This window comes from Tetrao urogallus, assembly GCF_951394365.1.
Source record: "Tetrao urogallus genome assembly, chromosome: 7".
NCBI classification, from domain to species: domain Eukaryota; kingdom Metazoa; phylum Chordata; class Aves; order Galliformes; family Phasianidae; genus Tetrao; species Tetrao urogallus.
The window spans coordinates 45,371,443-45,389,108 of NC_136820.1; the positions used below are offsets into that span (position 1 = coordinate 45,371,443).

A 17,666-nucleotide genomic window follows, 5' to 3' on the forward strand; every position below is an offset into this window, starting at 1 on the left:
GTTGTAGGGAATGTGCTAGTCAGTTCTAGGAATTTTTCTTCTTAAAGATCCAATCTCACAAAGTTCAGATGAACTTTATGGGCTCCTTATGAATGGCTGAGCACCTTGCCTGATTGATTTGAAAGAAATCAAGTTACATTCTGGTGGAACGAAGAATAATTTTTATTTATATGGTGTGGAAGGTAAAAGTAAGATACATTTGGGACATATGAATGAAGTGGTGTTGTTAGGTGTTGTTTCAGGTGTTGTTTCTTTTAGAAGATACCTTAAAGAGCAGCTACTCAGCTCTTGACCTAGAGAAGCTTTATCTTTTGAAATGCTTTTATAGGAGCCTTAGGCAAATTATAGTTTAGCATACTTGCTTCTGTTGTTCTACCAAATTAGGATGCTTAGAGCTGAAGCCTGTTCAGAAGCAAGCACAGTAAGTTGAACTTACTCTTGATGTAGGCTGTTGGTGTCAGCAGAGTTACGCTGCTTATGATTTGGGCTCTTGAGAAGGCAATCTGGAGCGCTGTAACACAAATGCACTTACCTGTTTATAAATATATGCAAATACTGATCTTTGGGTTGTTGATTAATGAAGCCAGTTAGTCGGTTTCTTTTGGTCTTTGTGATGATTTTTTTCCAACCTTGTAATTTTATATAAGCAGTAAATGTTAGCAAGTCCTGGTTGTGCTTCTGAACACTTCATGTTAAGTCAGTGATGCTTGTGGTGGGATACTGAATTCTGCTCACTTCTGTGTTGAACCTTTCCTCCATTCTTACCAGACTGTGGACCTTCCTCATTACTGATGGGGTGACATCTGGAGTGGCAAGTTGAAGGGTTGCACTTTGTTGTTTTTTCTTCCTTGTTTTTAGTTTTATTACTTATTTTTATGTTAAACTTACAATGATGTTCTTAAGCCATTTTTTACTCACTTTTATTTCTAGAAGTGGCATAGATCATAACCAGAGGTGCTTGAGTTAGGTGCTCGTTGTGTTGCTCCACGTGTAATTGAAGGAGCAAGCAGTTCCAGGGAGCATCCAGCTCTCTGGTTTCTCTTTCAGGTGTGTGTAGCTGGATAGGATGATCTGGGCCAATAGGCAGGTTGTTCTTATCAAGTAATTGTTTCACATCTTTTAAATGAGTTTTTGAGAGTGAGGTAAATTAGTTTGTCTATCTTTTATCAGGGCATAACAGAGTCTCTGTGTGACTGTGTCTACCAGTCAATAAAACTGAAGTGCTGTTTCAGTTTATATATTAGCTTAGACCTTTTCAGTCATAAATGTTAGTGTTTTCTCTATTTTATGGAGGAAAGATTGGAAGCACTCCTTATATCTTCAAAAACTGCATTGGAAGATACTGGTTGAGTGTTTCCCTATGCTTGCAGGGTATGGGGGTGAAGGATTTAAACCCTGAGGAAACAACAGCTACCCTTTCTCTAATAAAGTTCCTATTTATTTAAAGACTTCCTTGATCGCTGGTTAGGAGATTTTCAAGGAAACTTTCTAGCTTTGCTTAATTCTTCCTAGGCAGCCCTATTATGCCTGGGAGGCCTGGGAAGAGGCTGCTCACTCCCTTCATCCCCTGGAAGAGCAGATGGTGATGCTGGACTCAGGTTTCCTAGGCAGGAGGGATGGCTAGATTTAAGAGAAGTGAGAAAAGCTGGTCTGAGTCATCATCTTTCCTTCTCTTGGTGGTAACGACTCTAACAGTGGAGAAGGAAACTAACTGGTGCATAATTTAAGTGTGTTTAATTTGCGTGAAATTAGATGAATTGAATTTAACAAATTTAATTCTATTTTAAATGTTACTAAGTATGGTTCAAATTTCCTGCTGTTTGGCTTGGTTTATTCAGGTGCTTGTGCAGTGCAAAGCACTAAGTCCAGACCTTGTTGGTGATGCTTAGGATTGAGCTGTATGAATAGATATTTTATAAATAAATGTCTTTAATCTGTGGAAAAAGGCTGCTGGGAATTGATAACGTCAGCTTTTTTGTGCATGATTAACCAGCAGTGGGGTATGCAGAGGGAGTATGGCAGACTTGTGGATTTGTTCAGAGTAAGAGCCTTGTGATATGCTGGCTGAAATTTGGTTACAAACCTCCTCTTCCTCTGTGTCCCAGCACTGTGAGTGTCATCTTATTCCACAGACAGTGCCTGCTGGGTCAACTTCACTGCCTTTGTGTTTTTTCACAGTTTCAAGATGTATTGAATTGAAGTAAACTTCAGGTATTCCAGTGCTCGGCTGAGAACGTGGTTGTGTTTCTGAGATAAATAAGTCACAGGCTAGACAGTCTTCAAAATGAAAATGTTGTTAATCCAGTGTAAGACTAATATGTCCCTGAGCAGCATTAACCAGTAGTGCTTACAGATTTTTCAAGTCTAATGAAATGTGCAATTAAAGACATCCTAGAAATATAAGCAAGGGATGTGGAGTGCTTAGTAGGTTGCTTAGATTTGATCACTGCTTCAGTTAACTTTATAAACTGGGACAATGCAAATAAAATAGTGAGGAGAAAAAGGCAATGAGAGGTGAAACAGAAAATGATGTACCCAGGAAAGTGGTAGAATTGCCATACCTGCAGGTTTTCAAGATGGAGATGGAGATGTGGCACTGAGGGATGTGGCTTAGTGGTCATGGTGGTGATGGCCTGGTGGTTGGGCTTGATGATCTTAGTGGTCTTTTCCAACCTCAGTGATTCTATGATTCTAAGCTGGGGTGTTTTTTTTGTTTTTGTTTTTGCAACTGGTATTTTTATTTCATTGTCTTTGAAGAAGGAAGCACTGCTATGGAGGAAGATGAGTCAATGTGGGCAGTGGATGTAGGTGCTGGTTTGATGCTCAAAGATAGTAGTGCATAGCCAAGCTGCCTAGGATAGAATTTCTTCATTGTTAGGTCTCAGATGAGGACAACTTGCCTTCAGGTGCCACTGCTGCATCTAGACAGTAGTGAAGTATTTCTATAAAGCTGAAGGATTGAGGAGGAGTCAGTGGGGAGATATGTTTTCTTTTTTCTTTATTTGAAAATAACTGATTTTTCTGTTGCAGTGTGCATCAGAGAAGTATTTTCTGCAGCCTTGCAGATGAAAGGCAGTTAGGTAGAATCATCAGTATCGATTGTACTTAGAAGGGTTGAGACCATTCTATTTGAATATAAAATGTTTTTTTGTAAACTCTGCTGCCTGTAACGAGGTGGAATTTTGTGATGTAGTGCTGTTTTCTTTACCCAAGTTTTGTGTTTAATGATCTGTGCTTCTTGTTTTGATCTGTATCTTTCAGGTTCTGGTATGAATCTGCTGCAAATTTGGGAAAAGGTGTGGTCGGCATCCTGCCTTGATGCTTGTGCACCAGGGTTAGTGGAGATACTGGGAAACCCTGTGCCATCCCATTCAGTTCTGGTACGTGCCTGTCTAGAGGAGTTTAAATGAGCAAACAAATAAGAACCACCAGCAAACCAAACCCACACAAACAACAAAGAATGGCAAAATATTTCTCACTGGAAAAAATTAGAGCTTTTTGTTGAGAGTTCTGCTGATGGTTCTTTCTTGGAGTATATTTGAGTGTGTGTCTATGTGCACAATTACCCTCAGAGCGATGTTGGTTGATTTAATACTTCCAGGTATTCTGTAGAAGAAGCAGAAGAGGACGCTTTTGGAAACTGGTAGCAGGTATCTGTCATAGCTTTCACTGTGGATCACCCTGGATTCTAGCATGCTCTGTGCTATGAAGACCAACAATTTGGCAGATGCTCCAGTGATGAGAATTGTTGGGGTTTCCCCTTCCCACTCCCCATGTATGTCCTCTAGTCAGCTGGCTACTGCAGAACTGTGTGTGGCTTTTATTGCTGCAGAAACAGGACTCAACATTTGCATTACTTAGCAGGAGCCTTGTTTTAAATTGTAGAATTAATGAGTTAATCTTTGTGAATAACTGGGGATGTTTAGAGCTCCTCAATTCATGTAGCATAATGACGAAATCAAATCAAGGCTCACATCTCTTCAAGTAGATCAATTTAGTCTTAGTATCTAACAGAAAAAAGAAAAGAGCTATTGCTTTAGATGGTGCACATGTGAAACAGTATAGATATCTGTCACTGATTCATCTTTAGTCAGTCTGTTAACGTGGCTGACTTGTGATTCTATGCTAATCTTTCCTAATGGAGAGAAAACATTGAAAAGTCCTTGTACTTTTGTAAGGGTAGTTGTTGTGTTCTCTTATTTTTTTCCTCTGTGGCTATCAGCTGTGGCTTAAAAAAAAAAGTGCATTTCTTGGCCCGTAGAATAACAGGTGTCATATTAGAATCATAGAATTGCTGAGGTTGGAAAAGACCTCCAAGATCATCCAGTCCAACCATCCACCTATTACCAGTATTTCTCACCAAACCATGTCCCTCAGTACATCTAAATATTTTTTGAACACCTCCATCATTTCCTAATGTCCAGCCTGAATCTCCCTGGTGCAACTTGAGGCCATTCCCTCTATTCCTGCCTCTTATCACAGAGGCCAACCCCCCCACCTTGGCCAGCCTCCCTTCAGGTAGTTGTAGAGAGCAATGAGGTCTCCCCTGAGCCTTCTCTTCTCCACACTAGGCAATCCCAGGTCCCTTAGCTGCTCCTCGTAACTTGTGCTCCAGACCCCTCATGTTCCAATGTTTAATACTGTGATGTGTATTAATGTTGTGTTCGCATTGGATTTTTAGTTTCTGTGTATTCCACGCATGTGTGCAGAGTAGGTGGATATGTTTGTTATTGGATGTGAGTAACATGAGAGTGAACCAGGGCTAAAGTGCTACTACTTACTTGATCTATTTCAAAATCTAATCTGCGTGTGTTTCTGAGATTCTCTGACAAAAAAATTGCGTTCAAAATCAGGAAAATATTTATGCCTTAAATATACAGCAATTTTTCAACTGCTCTATGGGTTTTTGGGACTATGTTACAGCACTGTGTTGTACTCTGTGAGATTATTTTCCAATTTTGAGCTTTTTTTCCTTGCTCTTTATTTCTTTCTTTCCTTAGGGATCCATTTCTCCATATTATGTTCAGCGTTATGAGTTTAGCCCAGACTGTAAAATAGTAGCCTTTACAGGAGACAATCCAGGTGAGATGATTAAGTGTATAAGATTCAGTGAATATGTTTATGCGTGTACTGAAATTCTAGATCAATACTATTAATTCTCAGATGCTTCTTTATACAGTGAAAGGATATCACGTTTATCAGCATTAATAGCTTTTTCTGACAGCCATCCCTCACTGATTATTCTTAGATATAGACATCTTGGATAAGCAGAGTACTGCAAATGACTTCCACTTAGCCTATTATTTGGAGGTGACTTCATTTGCCTCCTGATAACTTCAGTTTTTGTTTGTCTCCGCCTAACAGCCAATTCTGAGAATGAATTGCTTCCATTTTTGACTTAGGAAATGTGAATTCAAAGCCTGCTGTTGTATCTTTTGAGTCAAAGAGAGGGAGATAGATGTTACAGCTGTTCTTTAAGAGTTGGAGCTGTCCTTTTGCAGAGTGGTAGATCCCAATATAAGGGAAGATGTTAATTTAGGGTCAGGTTTTGTAATCCTCAAAACTGTTTAAGTGCAGACAGAGCAAAGCCATCTGTTTCTCAGGACTGTGAAAGTGCTTACTGTATTACAGGAGTGTGTCCAGGTTTGGATTGAGATATAGGATTCATCCTGGAATGTTTCCCATGAGCAGTATGGGAGATGAATGTCTTGAAAATTGAATTGATTTTTCTTGAGATTAAAATTCAGTTTAGTCCAATAGATACATGAGTAGTCTGTAAGTGGAAGCCTTTGTGCTTTAAATAAGGCTCCACAGTATTTAAAACTTGAACATACAAAACTTTAGAGAATCCTGCAGCTCTGTAGCTCTTGGCCTTGAATGTTTTTGATTCAGTGTCAAAAATAACTCCATCACCCAAACTCTTACGCTGTACAGGCCAAGGCTGTCACAAGTATACTTGCCATTTATATTCTGCTTTGAGATGGTGAATTCAATGTACTGTGACGTCTCATGCGGTATGCTATAATTGAGTCACACAAGTAACTTTTTATCTGACTTCTGGTTTCAGCATCGTTGGCAGGGATGAGGCTTCAAGAAGGAGATATTGCAGTAAGTATTTCTGAAAACTGTTCATGTCCCTGAATAAGTAGAGTGTATGAAATGTGGAACAGTAACAAGGGCAGTAGCTGTAGGTTATCAGTCAAATTAATCTGCCAGTGTTGATTTTCTGTTTATTGGCTTCATGCTTGTTTTATTTCTATCAATGTGCAAGCTGTCTGAAAGATTTTAAGCAAAGTGTGTAACTATTTTTAACTAACGCTCCAGTCACTAAGGCCCAAGTCTCTGTCTACTATGTATTTCACTGATGTGACAACCTGAAAGTCAGAGCTAGCTTCAGTATGAATCCAATTGACTTAATGTGTAATTTAAAAACAATTAGTGGTGATAACAAATGGTTTTAATTTAATTTCTGTATTGCTTTCCATGCACGTTGTGATAACGCCTCAATTACTTCTTTTTTTCTCCTCCAGATTAGCCTTGGCACAAGTGACACATTGTTTCTGTGGATCCAGGAGCCAACTCCAGCCTTAGAAGGTCATATCCTCTGCAATCCAGTTGATTCTCAAACATACATGGCACTTTTATGGTAATATCTTTTTTTTTTTTGGTACGTTTGGGATCAATAGCATATTTGTCTGTGTTAGTGTTTTATTCCTTTTGCAAAATGATCACGAATAGAACATTCAGCATTCTGTATGGTCTCAGGCAATCTATTGCTGAAACATTTGCATCAGTGTTAGAGCATTCTCATTGTTTAGCGCGGGTAACTGCAACTGCAGAGTTATGATGGATGGATTTTCATGGCAATAAAAAGACAAAATTATTTTTCTATATTCATAGAGCCAGTTCACTATGAATCTAACATAGTATATTTAAGGTATAGGAATAATGGCCTTTTGAAATGTAATAATCTGGAATGCCGGAAGCTTGACCAGACTGTACAACTTCTGTGCTAGTCTAGTGGCCCAGAGGGAACATAAAGGGGCAGGTGAAAGGTTTCTTTTCATGGAGGAGTATAATCAGTGCTGTTCAGGGACAGATTAGGCTGCGCATGTGGAAAATACTGAGATCTCAAGAAACTGAGCTGAGAGAATGAACCTCATGGTGGCTTTTGGCTGCTGTGATCTGGGAATGGTTTGGCTGTTATCCAAGCAAGCAGGTGGAAAGAGGACCTGAAGCTACCTTGTCCCTGTGTTCAGGGAAAAAACATACAAGTCAGAGGCAAATATTTATAGATACAAGTATTTTACAGATACATTTGAAGTCAAAATCCTCGGGATTGCACAGAGCACAGCACAGAATTTATTGGTGGGAGTGAATGGGGCTATTGCTTGGGAAGAACTTTAGAAAGGTGTAATGGACCCATTAGTTGTGAGTGTACAGATACAGTCCTCTTAAAGAAATTTTGATTCCCCCAGCTTGGGCTGATTCTTATGTCATAGTAGTAACGTTGTTTCAATTATTACAAATTAGCTGGGGTATAAATGGCATTTTCTGAAGTGGAGATTTGATGGCCTTCCTGGTTAAAGCAACCTGTCCCCTCTGGATTTTGAGATTACCTCTTGTTCTTTTTGTTTTTTCTTTTTTTGATATCACAAAATCAAACTGTAGGTGCTTCAGCAGAGCTCACATCTGCCTTTTAATTGTGATGCCTTTATCTGAATAAGAATGGGATGCTGTAGATGACAGTGGGAGCAGGGTTGTGAAGTTGAGTTTAGAACGTTGATGTTGATTGCAAGTTACTGATTTTCATAATATGATTTCTCAACAGTTTGGCTATTTTTGAAGCTTCGTACTTAAGTTTCAATTCTTTTCCTAATTTTTCCCTGTTTTGACTTCCTTTGCCAATACTGGCATGGAGCAAGGCCTCATAAGTCTTACTGGACCCAAGCCGGCTCCATACCAGTACAACACTCCTGAAATCATAAATGATGTAATGCAGTGAAGAGATGCTTTTCCTCCTTACAGTCATCTCACAGCTAGCCTTTTCTTACTATGACAGAGTGCTTCTGACAGGAAGTCAGCTTCCTCACCATTCAGACCATTTCTCAGTACAAAAACACAGCTCCCCAAGTCCTGCTCTACAGCCAGCATGAGCAGAGCTGATGTGTGTTCTTCAGTGCTTTGGGCTCCAGGAAACAATGATAAGCCAGGCTTTGGGTTGCAACTCCTGTCCTTGGTGCTCTGAGATGTGGTAGCTGTTCAGAGCTAGACTGAGTATGGAGTGATCTGCTGGCCTGATGTAAGCCAACTCATTGGAGAGATGTAGAAGAGCATCTCTGCACTGTGTTCATCAACATGTCTTGTAATAGTTTTCTCTCTTACCCAGTTTCTTGCTTCTCCATCTGTTTCCATAATGAAGAGAGGATAGTATAGTTTTGATTGCCCAGCTGTCTTCAATTGATGTAATAAGCAGCAATATTACATAAAACAGCAGTTTGCTTTAAAAATCTAGAGCCAAATGGTTTGGAAAACGCATATGGTATGTTTATGTGTTTCAGTTTTAAGAACGGCTCTCTGATGAGAGAGAGGATCCGAAATGAGTGTGCTTCAGGCTCCTGGGATGAATTCTCCAAAGCCTTATCATCTACTGCTGCTGGAAACAATGGGAACTTGGGTACGAGCCTCAGCAGGGCTGGGATTTCCTGAGGTTGATTAAAGACATGACTTAGTAGGAGTTGTGCCTACTTTTTACTTGAGTCATGGAAAGGACTAAGAATTACGTTGAGCTGTGCAAGGGAAAGTTTTAAGGCGTGCTCAGAAATACTCTGGCAGGCTGAGTGTCATTACGATATTCTTCTTCAATATTGACTAAAAATAAGAAAAAGATATTTATGGATCTCTTTCGGCCACTGAAAACGAGTTAACTGCAGATTGTTTAAAATGAGTAATTTCTGAAGGAGATTTGTTTTTTGCTGAGGTCTCAAGCCATGTGGTTTAAATAGCCCCATGCTTTTTTTTCCTCAGTCTTCAATTATTCTGATCTCTTAACATTTCTCTAGAATCTTGCTCTGTGCATGTGAATAAAGCAGTAATATCAAATCTTACCCAATGTCCTGCATTTTCCCCTACATGTGTTGTAAAGGCCACTTCATCCCTGTTTTTGCCCAACATTAGGCTAAGTGAATGAAAGGAAATAATCAAAACAGTTTAAAAATATTAACAAACTCATGTATTTGAATTTTTACATTATTTTATTTTTGAAAATTTAACATTTTCAAGGTATTGAAAGATGAGCGTTTGTATAATCAAGATTAATATTTGACTGTTGTATTTGAAATCATTGCAATCATGTTAGATCTGAGTCAAATTAATTTTAAAAAACACTGTAGGGTTATTAAGCTATGGAAGACTTCAATCTTTAGGAAAGTGAATTTAAGATGCAGTTTCTTGACAAAGTGAGGTTAGCACTGATTTCATGTTCAGAATCCCAGTATGAAAAAGACAGGGAGCTGTTGGAGAGGGTCCAGAGGAGAGCCACGACGATGATCAGGGGACTGGAGCACCTCCCCTATGAGGACAGGCTGAGGGAGCTGGGCTTGTTCAGCCTGGAGAAAAGAAGGCTGCGGGGTGACCTCATGGCAGCCTTTCAGTACCTAAAGAGAGCCTACAAACAGGAGGAATCAACTCTTGGAAAGGGTAGATAACAGCAGGACAAGGGGAAATGGTTTTAAGTTGAGGGAGGGGAGATTTAGGTTGGATGTCAGGGGGAAGTTCTTTACAGAGAGAGTGGTGAGGTGCTGGAACAGCTGCCCAGAGAGGCTGTGGATGCCCCGTCCCTGGAGGTGTTCAAGGCCAGGTTGGATGGGGCCCTGGGCAGCCTGGTCTGGTATTGAATGTGGAGGTTGGTGGCCCTGCCTGTGGCAGGGGGTTGGAGCTTCGTGATCCTTGAGGTCCCTTCCAACCCTGGCCATTCTGTGAATTCATGTTATGTCCTGTCAAATCCAGTCTCTGGGGAGTGTTAAAGTGATCAGGCATTTCTTGCCACTAGATGAATCAGGTCAGTTGATAGGAGGAAGTTATTCCAAAAGTCAGACAATAGTGAAAGAAAAATGGAAGTTGATGAAAACCTTGTTGTTGATATCAGGGATAGCAGGACACTGCCTAGAATTTAAAACTTGTGTTACGATATAGTCACTTGGGTAACTCAGTCCTCTATAAAAGTGGGTGTTCTGTGAAACCTATCCTTCAGTTTTGATAACTGATAACCTTGCGTGACTTCTGGGTTATTTGGAGATATTGTAAACATGTAAAAATATAGGAATCTCTGATTTCCTGAACAAAGCAGAGTGGAGAAGAGCCTGGTATGGCTTCCTTTCTTTTATCCCTTGTTCCCTGCGCACTGAGCAAGATGATGCCTTTGGAGGCTTTGGAGATGTGGAGATGAGCAGAGGCAGCTGCTAGGGTGAAGTTTTCTTGGGGGCTAATGCTTATTGGTCTCCTAGGGCAGCATATCCTCATTCTGAAGACCTGAGCCTTGCAGTCTGTGCTTAGTTTCCTAGCTGCTCTGATCAGCTTTCCAATTCCTGTTTTGTTTTGGTTTTTTTTTTTTGTCTCCTTTCCTGAGTATCTTTTCTGACCAAGTTGCCATCAGCGCAAAGGGAATCTTTTTCACACTTTTTCCTCTAAGTGTCTGCAAAGCATTACTGCGTTTCCTTAGATCTCATTAATAATATTCAGAGACCAGTTCTGCTTTGTGACTTAAAACATCTGATGCTCTCTCATAAATTCATGAAATCTAATCCAGTGCATGAAATGTTCTGCTATTCCTACACACTTCTTACAAACCTCTCTTTTTCATTTTTTTCTTTCAACTTTGCAAATAATTTACTGAAACTATTTCTATTATATATTATCTTAGTACTCTGCTACTTGCATATGTACATGATCTGGTGGATGGGAAGTTTTTGGTAGACTTATCTTTTGTAATATTGCTTAGATTTCTAATGAAGTGTTAGAGGCCTAGAGCCAGCCTCTTTTTTTGTAAAGCCAAAAGTAATTAAACTTATTAAATCTGGACTGAAATTAGTTAAGAAACAAGCTGTATGGTATATCAAATGTCTTTCTAAACATAATGATTTGTATTTATTATTTCAGCTCTGTGCTGAAATAAGATTACAGCTTTGAGCTAGGAGAAAACATGACACTCTTGAATGTTAACTGATGCAGGTTTCTACTTCGACGTGATGGAAATCACTCCTGAAGCAGTTGGGATTCACAGATTCAACAGCGACAACCAAAAGGTAGTGATAATCTAGTTATTGCCTAAAACCTTGAAGGTGTGCTGCCAAAGCTTGAAATGTTTGCTGTTATCTCTTGTCTGAGATGCTCGCTTCCAAGTTCCAAGTGCCTACTGTTTAAATGAGCGCTTAGTTGCTTCTTGCTGTTTCACAAGTTTGTAGGCACTGGTTGTAGTACATGGAAAAAGTCAACTTTTTTTGTGAAACGTTCTTTTTTTTAGTTCAATGTTTTCCCACTTCTGCTAGCTTTCATCTGGTTAACAGAGGACTGAAAGATGCTACTTGTAACAACTAACGAAAAGCTTGTTTCACTTCTGTGCAGACAGAAATACATAGATTTAAACTCTCTGGCATTGCTTGAAGCGTTTGAATTTTATATACTTTAATTTTTCAATTTTTGAGGTATTGATCCTTAAGCAGCCTTTGGTGTTGAGAAATACTAATAGTTTACAACTCACACTAGTCCTCTTTCCGTTCTGCATTGATTTCAGGACTGATGGATTTGCCAGCAGTTCCAAGGTTACGGGTTGCATTTTTGAGTCTTTACGTGTCTTATGCATACGAATAGAGGACTGGCCTAGCTGAAAGCTGACTTCAGAGTGAAGACAAGGATAATGAACTGTAAATCTGTCTTGTGCTTTTAACCTGTCACCAGCCTGGCGTTGTATACTGTGTAAGATGCTGGTTAACTTAATGCATTCATTCTTTTGATACAGGTTTTGAACTTTCCAAAGGAGGTGGAAATACGAGCCTTGATTGAAGGGCAGTTCATGGCCAAGAGGATTCATGCTGAAAAGCTGGGGTATAAAGTCAGTAAGTATGCTGACAGTGCTGCAGAACTAATGGTAATACAGTTCAAACGCAAAGATGGGAGCTCTGGCAGTAATGTCAGTATTGTGAATCGTACATACAGAAACTGGTATGACTTCTGAATGAGCCTGCTGGAAACATTTTTGACAGTTTGCTGGGGACAAGCTTTTGCAGATGTTAACTTCAGAAGCAGCAACGATTAAACTTCGATTACTTCTTTGCAAGTATTCTTGCTATTTGTTACCAAGCTGCATTGTCAATTTTTAAATAAGAGCTTGGACTTTGATAGCTTTGTTAAGTGAAAAAAAGACTAGGCTTCTGCCTAAGGCACCAGGCTGTAACTCAGAAAATCTGAAATCTATGTTCAGTTTCTGGACCTGCCATAAGATGCTCACTTATCTCCAGAGTTTTCTGCTAATGAAACAGAAGTCATTTTCCTGTCTTGTGATATAGAAAGGAAAAGATCTTGCACTCCAGAATTTTTAGTGCAGTAAAATCAGCTGGTATTTTACATATAGAGGTGGGAGCAGAATCACTACTGCCTGTGTAATTCAAGGGGAAAAATACAGGAAATTTGAGAAGCTGTTTTGTTTTATTTCTTTTCTGCCAGTACATCATCCAGTGGCATCTTAAAAACACTTTTCAACTCTTCTTGAGAGTTTTCTAAAATAATGACTTTGCTGAATAAAATGTTGGTTATTGATACACTTCAAAACAAATCCTGAGCGCTTTCTTTACAAGCCTTTTATTTTCGCCAACCTCTGTGCTCTTGTCCACAATCACGAGGGATACTGTTGTGACTTTGTTTTTCTTCTGTACTTGAAACAGTATTTAATTGTGGAGGTTATTTATGCAAACAGAGATTCAAATAGATTGTGTTTAAAATACCAATTTCTACTCTGTTTGTAGGTGTGGCTCTGCAGTATGATGGGCTTATGCAGCTAGGAAGCTCGTGGTTGAAGAGGATACATTTGTACTTCACGAATGTCAGGGTTCAGACAAATACAGAGTCGGAGAAGAACTATTTAGGATGTCAGACAACTCTGACGCAGGAATGAGTGGGTAGAAATTGTCTCTACAATGTCTCTACAGTGTGTTGAGGCTAAGTAGGGCAGATGAAAACCTCACTCGTTGTAGGATTTCATAAGCTTTAAAAGCACACATACCTTTTTTTTTTTTTAAATAATTTTAGTGCTGTAGGATCTACAGCAAAAAGGAGATTGTTTTCCTGTAGATTCCTTGGAACCTTGTATGCTTTTGCTTTGTTTCATCCCGAGGGTCTAGCTATTTGGTAACTAACAGATGAATTGCTTTGAGAAAGAACTGCTGTACATAGTGTAGGCTGTATGCATCTCCTACTTTTCCTTAGTGGTATTATTTAAATGTCATCTTCTGTTGTTTGTGTGGTGATGGCAAGCTTGCATCTGCATTTGTTGTGTGACAGCTCTGAAAACAGGGTGTGTTCTGAACGTGTTTCAGGGTATGGATGAGCTCTGTGGGAGTTACTCTGATACTATCAGGCTTTCTCTTGTTTCATAGTTGAAGCTGTGCTGCTTTTCAGGCTGCTTTTTTTGGCTTTAATGTGATTAAACCTCATTTACTTTTTGTATGAAAGATGCAGTCAGGATCCTTGTGCTTATTCAATTCTTTTTAGGCCTATTCTACATGGGGAATTTACTTTCAGGAATCAAGAATTGCATTCACAAATGCAATTACAGCAGTGTAAATCTGTTGTTTACATCAGTAAGAGAATACTTACTGTGAGTAATAACTACTTGCAAAATCCAGAAGGTTAAGTGATGGCACTTCTAAATCTATCTGCAACAGAAGATGGAAGTGATACGGTCAGTCACAACAAGCACTTTCTGAAGTCATCCTGAGGTTTACATGGCACCATCTCAAATGAGCATATGAGCCAGAAATCTGGCTGAGGATTTCTACACCTGGCATCAAGGTGCCGCAAAGTCATTTTTGCAGAGTTGTGAACCTGCTTCTCCACTCCTGGGCCAAATGCACTTTGGCTGACTGTAATCGTGAAAGCTTGCAGGTATGCCAGAAAATGGCTTTTTAGGGGAAGAGAATTTTGTAGAAAATACTTTCGTCTTTCAGAGTTCTGCAAACATTACGTATGTTAGATAATTTCTTAGAATTTATTTTCAGTTAATGAATGTATTATCTTGCTAGTAGAAGTACTTTAAAGCTTCTCATTCTACCTAGCTCTGCAGGAAGAGGTGCAATGATGCTGAAGTATAGTTTTACATATGAGATTATTCAGCAAGTTTGACATGTCCAATGCATTGAAGATCTTTCACAAACTATGAAGAATAGTATATTAAGCCTTAAAACAGCTCTTCAGCTACTGTGTGTGTATGCAGGCTTCAGTGCAGCATGTGTGCCAGTAGAGGGCAGGGGATTCTGTCTCATGATTTTTTTCCCTTGAGGCTGGGATGTGTGCTTCTGCCTGCTGAAAATGGCAGAGTCGCCGGATGATCTTTGAGAGAAAAGTTAGACCTTACATTGGTTGTGATTTGAGGGGTTTAAAAGTGTGTGTCACTGTGCTCCAATTGCTCTAATCTTTCTCAATCAGATTTCAGGGGAAATCATTCAGTAACACCCTGTATCCTGTTTTGCTTGAGGGTTGGATAGAGTGTTGTGATCTAGAAGCAAACAAGTGAAGTTTGGTCTGTGCCTGTTGTTTACATCCTCTCATTCAGAGATCCATGCAGATAAGTTGAAGGTTTGCTGTTATGCTTTTATTTTCCTGGATTTTGATTGTATCATAAACATCTGTTTTGTCACATCCTTTTTCTGCTTGCAGCCATCCTCTTTTGAAAGCCAAGCTCACAACTGGAGTTCAGATGCTGATCATATAGCTGTGATTGTTGGCTGTTTTGGGAACCTTTCGTAATAAGGAACGTACACGTTTCTTTAGTTAAAACCATGGCAACTTCACAGAGAGATGACAATGCAGCTCAGTGACACAGGTGATCACAGCAGCTATAAAACTACAGCGGCAGATCACTCTGAGCCACTGACATACTTTAATAATCTTGATGATCATGTCAGTGTTGATTCTACTCCTGACTCCTGAAAATTCGTATTGACACTGGGCTGGAGAACATTATGGTTGTCCTTGCTTGCACCCAGTGAACTTGTTCTGGTGAACACCTGCAAAACTAATGATTGTTGGGAGAAAATCTTCTCCCCTGGTCACCAGTCAGTGAAGTAAATACTACAGAGGTGTATGTGATGTATGCTGAAGGAAAACAGTAGAAAAGTTGGGGTTCTGGCATTGGTTACACGTACAAACAACAGATATTTAAATGATGTGCTGGTATGTTGATGGCAATCTGAGCAGTCTGTATGTAGATATGAGGTCAGATATGCTAGAGCTGTGAAGCTGCAGCAGCAATTAATGAACCCTGCCTTGCAGGTAGGATAATTATCTGGAGTAGGGGGTTGTCTTGAAGCTGTTAGCTTTTGTACAGGGCTCAGCATTCACATTGTTTTACCTGCTAGTGGCTTCTTAACACTGTAGCTGCCCACTGTGCTGATTGTATTACATTTTTATACCTTCAGCAATCTGATTCTGCCACCCAACTGTCATCAGCAGGGGGAGATGGATAGAAGGTGCCAAGTTTTGCAAGCAAACGCACTGTCCATAAAATCCTGCATCTGTGTTTATTAAGTAATTTACAGTTTGTTACGTACATAAATCCATCACTTGCAAACAATGCTGGTGCCCTGAATTCTGCTGACACTACTTGATGCTTATATATTGGCTGGGGTGACACAGACATGTCTGTGTTTTTTGCACTGTGCTAAGGAGCCTTTTTTTTTTTTTTTCCTTAAGTGCCATATGTTACTGGTGTGTCAAGTGTGAAAATGCATCTTTCTCATTCAATATACAACAAAACAGCAGTATAAGTGCTTGGCTAGGAAAACAAGGAAATTTCAGAGCACGCTGGGCCTGAGTTTTCAGTAATTAGAAAACAGGTGTTTTCACTTTAAAGAACTCAGCCTAAGATTACATAAATGTAGCAACAAGGAGTTTGCCTTTCTGTTTTTTCAGGAGGTGTTTTCATCAGGTGCTCATTGCTGCTGGTTGAGGGTAGCGATCACATGTGGCTCTTTGTCTGCAGGGAAAGCAGCCTGGTGGAGCGAGGGCAGCTCAGAAAACAGCAATTAGTACGTGGAGCTGTTGTTTCATTGTTCATGTTGTCATGTGGAGGCAAGGCAGCCTGAAGGTGAGGTGTGAGGCTGTCACTTTGCAGCACAGCGGTGGTCGTCTTGATGGTAGCTTGCTTTCCAGTTTGGCAAGGTGAGATGCCACTGGTTGAGGCACTCAGCAATAGCTTTGTGTTAGGCTGGTGATTGTCTTTGCCTGGATTCTACAATTGTAGCCTCCAACTCTGTTGCTAATTATTGGCAGCTTTGAAGTGCTTGTTCAGTCTGTCTGTCCTCACAACTGAGTATGTTTCTACTCGAGTTGTAGCAATGTTTTGCCTGAAACAAGGAGCGAAGCCATTTTGTAGTTGCATACAGATTAAATTGGTGTTTATGCCCTGCGGGATTTAAATTTCCTAGAGAAATCAATACTAAAATGTTGTGCTGGCTTTATGCTTGTCTCTTGCTGTTTGCTGCTAAGAGTGCTGGTGGTGTTTCGGCAGCATGAGGGTGATGGCGTTGTTAGAGCTTTTTTGCTCCAGAAAGTGAGTGAAAACGGTTGGAAAAATAAGAGGAGGATAAAGTTTAAAGCAATGGTAAGTGGTGGTAATGCTTGGATTGGAACATGCAGAAAAACTGTGAAATATGTGGGACAAACAGAACACAAAATACCCATGCCACTGCATCTTTAGCCTGGATGTTGTGAGGGAGAAGTGTTGTCTTGAAGTACTTTCGTATTCATCAAAGGCAGGATCTTCCTCCCAGATAAGTCAGTGATTCTGCTGTAGAGGATATTTGTATTTTCTGATGAAACTTCAGACTGATAAGAGTGCCAGTGTGAGATGGGCATGACCTTGCCAAGAATAGCAGCCCCTTTTATTTCCCACAGATCATCAGACTTGCATCACGTAGCAGAGCCTTTTAGGCACGATCAAGCAAGGCTTGGTTTTAAGCCAGTGGTCTGGAGTGGAAGGTTGGTTAACTCGTTACCAATTCCCTGACCAAGTATTTTGCAAGAGGGCCTTTTTATTATTACTTGGCTCAGGAGAGTACAGTATTAGTATAACTGGTTTTTAAAAGGAGTGGATGAAATGTCTCTGAAGGAAATGACCTAATGTGCTATAAGGAAGCTGCTTACGTGCTCTCGGCTTTTTCATGCGGTGGCTATTGTCTTGCTTTTATTTTGTTTTATTGTTGTTATACATACACAGGAAACACAGTGAAGATAGGAAAATCTCAAGAGTTAATAAAAAGGTTGGAAGGGGTGCTATCTGTCTTTCTTTCTTGACACAATGATAAAACGTTGCCATTGTTTGAACAATCACTTTTAACGTTTGGTCAGCAAAAGACCAACTATTTAAATGGTTCAATTCCTGTGCCCTGTGTTAG

The 17,666-nt window shown here is 39.9% G+C and overlaps 1 protein-coding gene across 2 annotated transcripts in view; it reads left to right on the top strand.

Moving 5' to 3' along the window:
• Positions 1-17,666, top strand: part of XYLB (xylulokinase) — a gene marked incomplete at both ends in the record, with an annotated part of 85,332 nt that overhangs the window by 13,411 nt on the left and 54,255 nt on the right. For both annotated transcript variants that reach the window (XM_079538703.1, XM_079538704.1), the window contains 7 exons: positions 3,262-3,380; positions 5,001-5,082; positions 6,068-6,108; positions 6,531-6,646; positions 8,562-8,677; positions 11,230-11,303; positions 12,017-12,113. In XM_079538703.1, the coding sequence (XP_079394829.1) occupies positions 3,262-3,380; positions 5,001-5,082; positions 6,068-6,108; positions 6,531-6,646; positions 8,562-8,677; positions 11,230-11,303; positions 12,017-12,113 (645 nt within the window). The remainder of the gene's footprint in view (positions 1-3,261; positions 3,381-5,000; positions 5,083-6,067; positions 6,109-6,530; positions 6,647-8,561; positions 8,678-11,229; positions 11,304-12,016; positions 12,114-17,666) is intronic.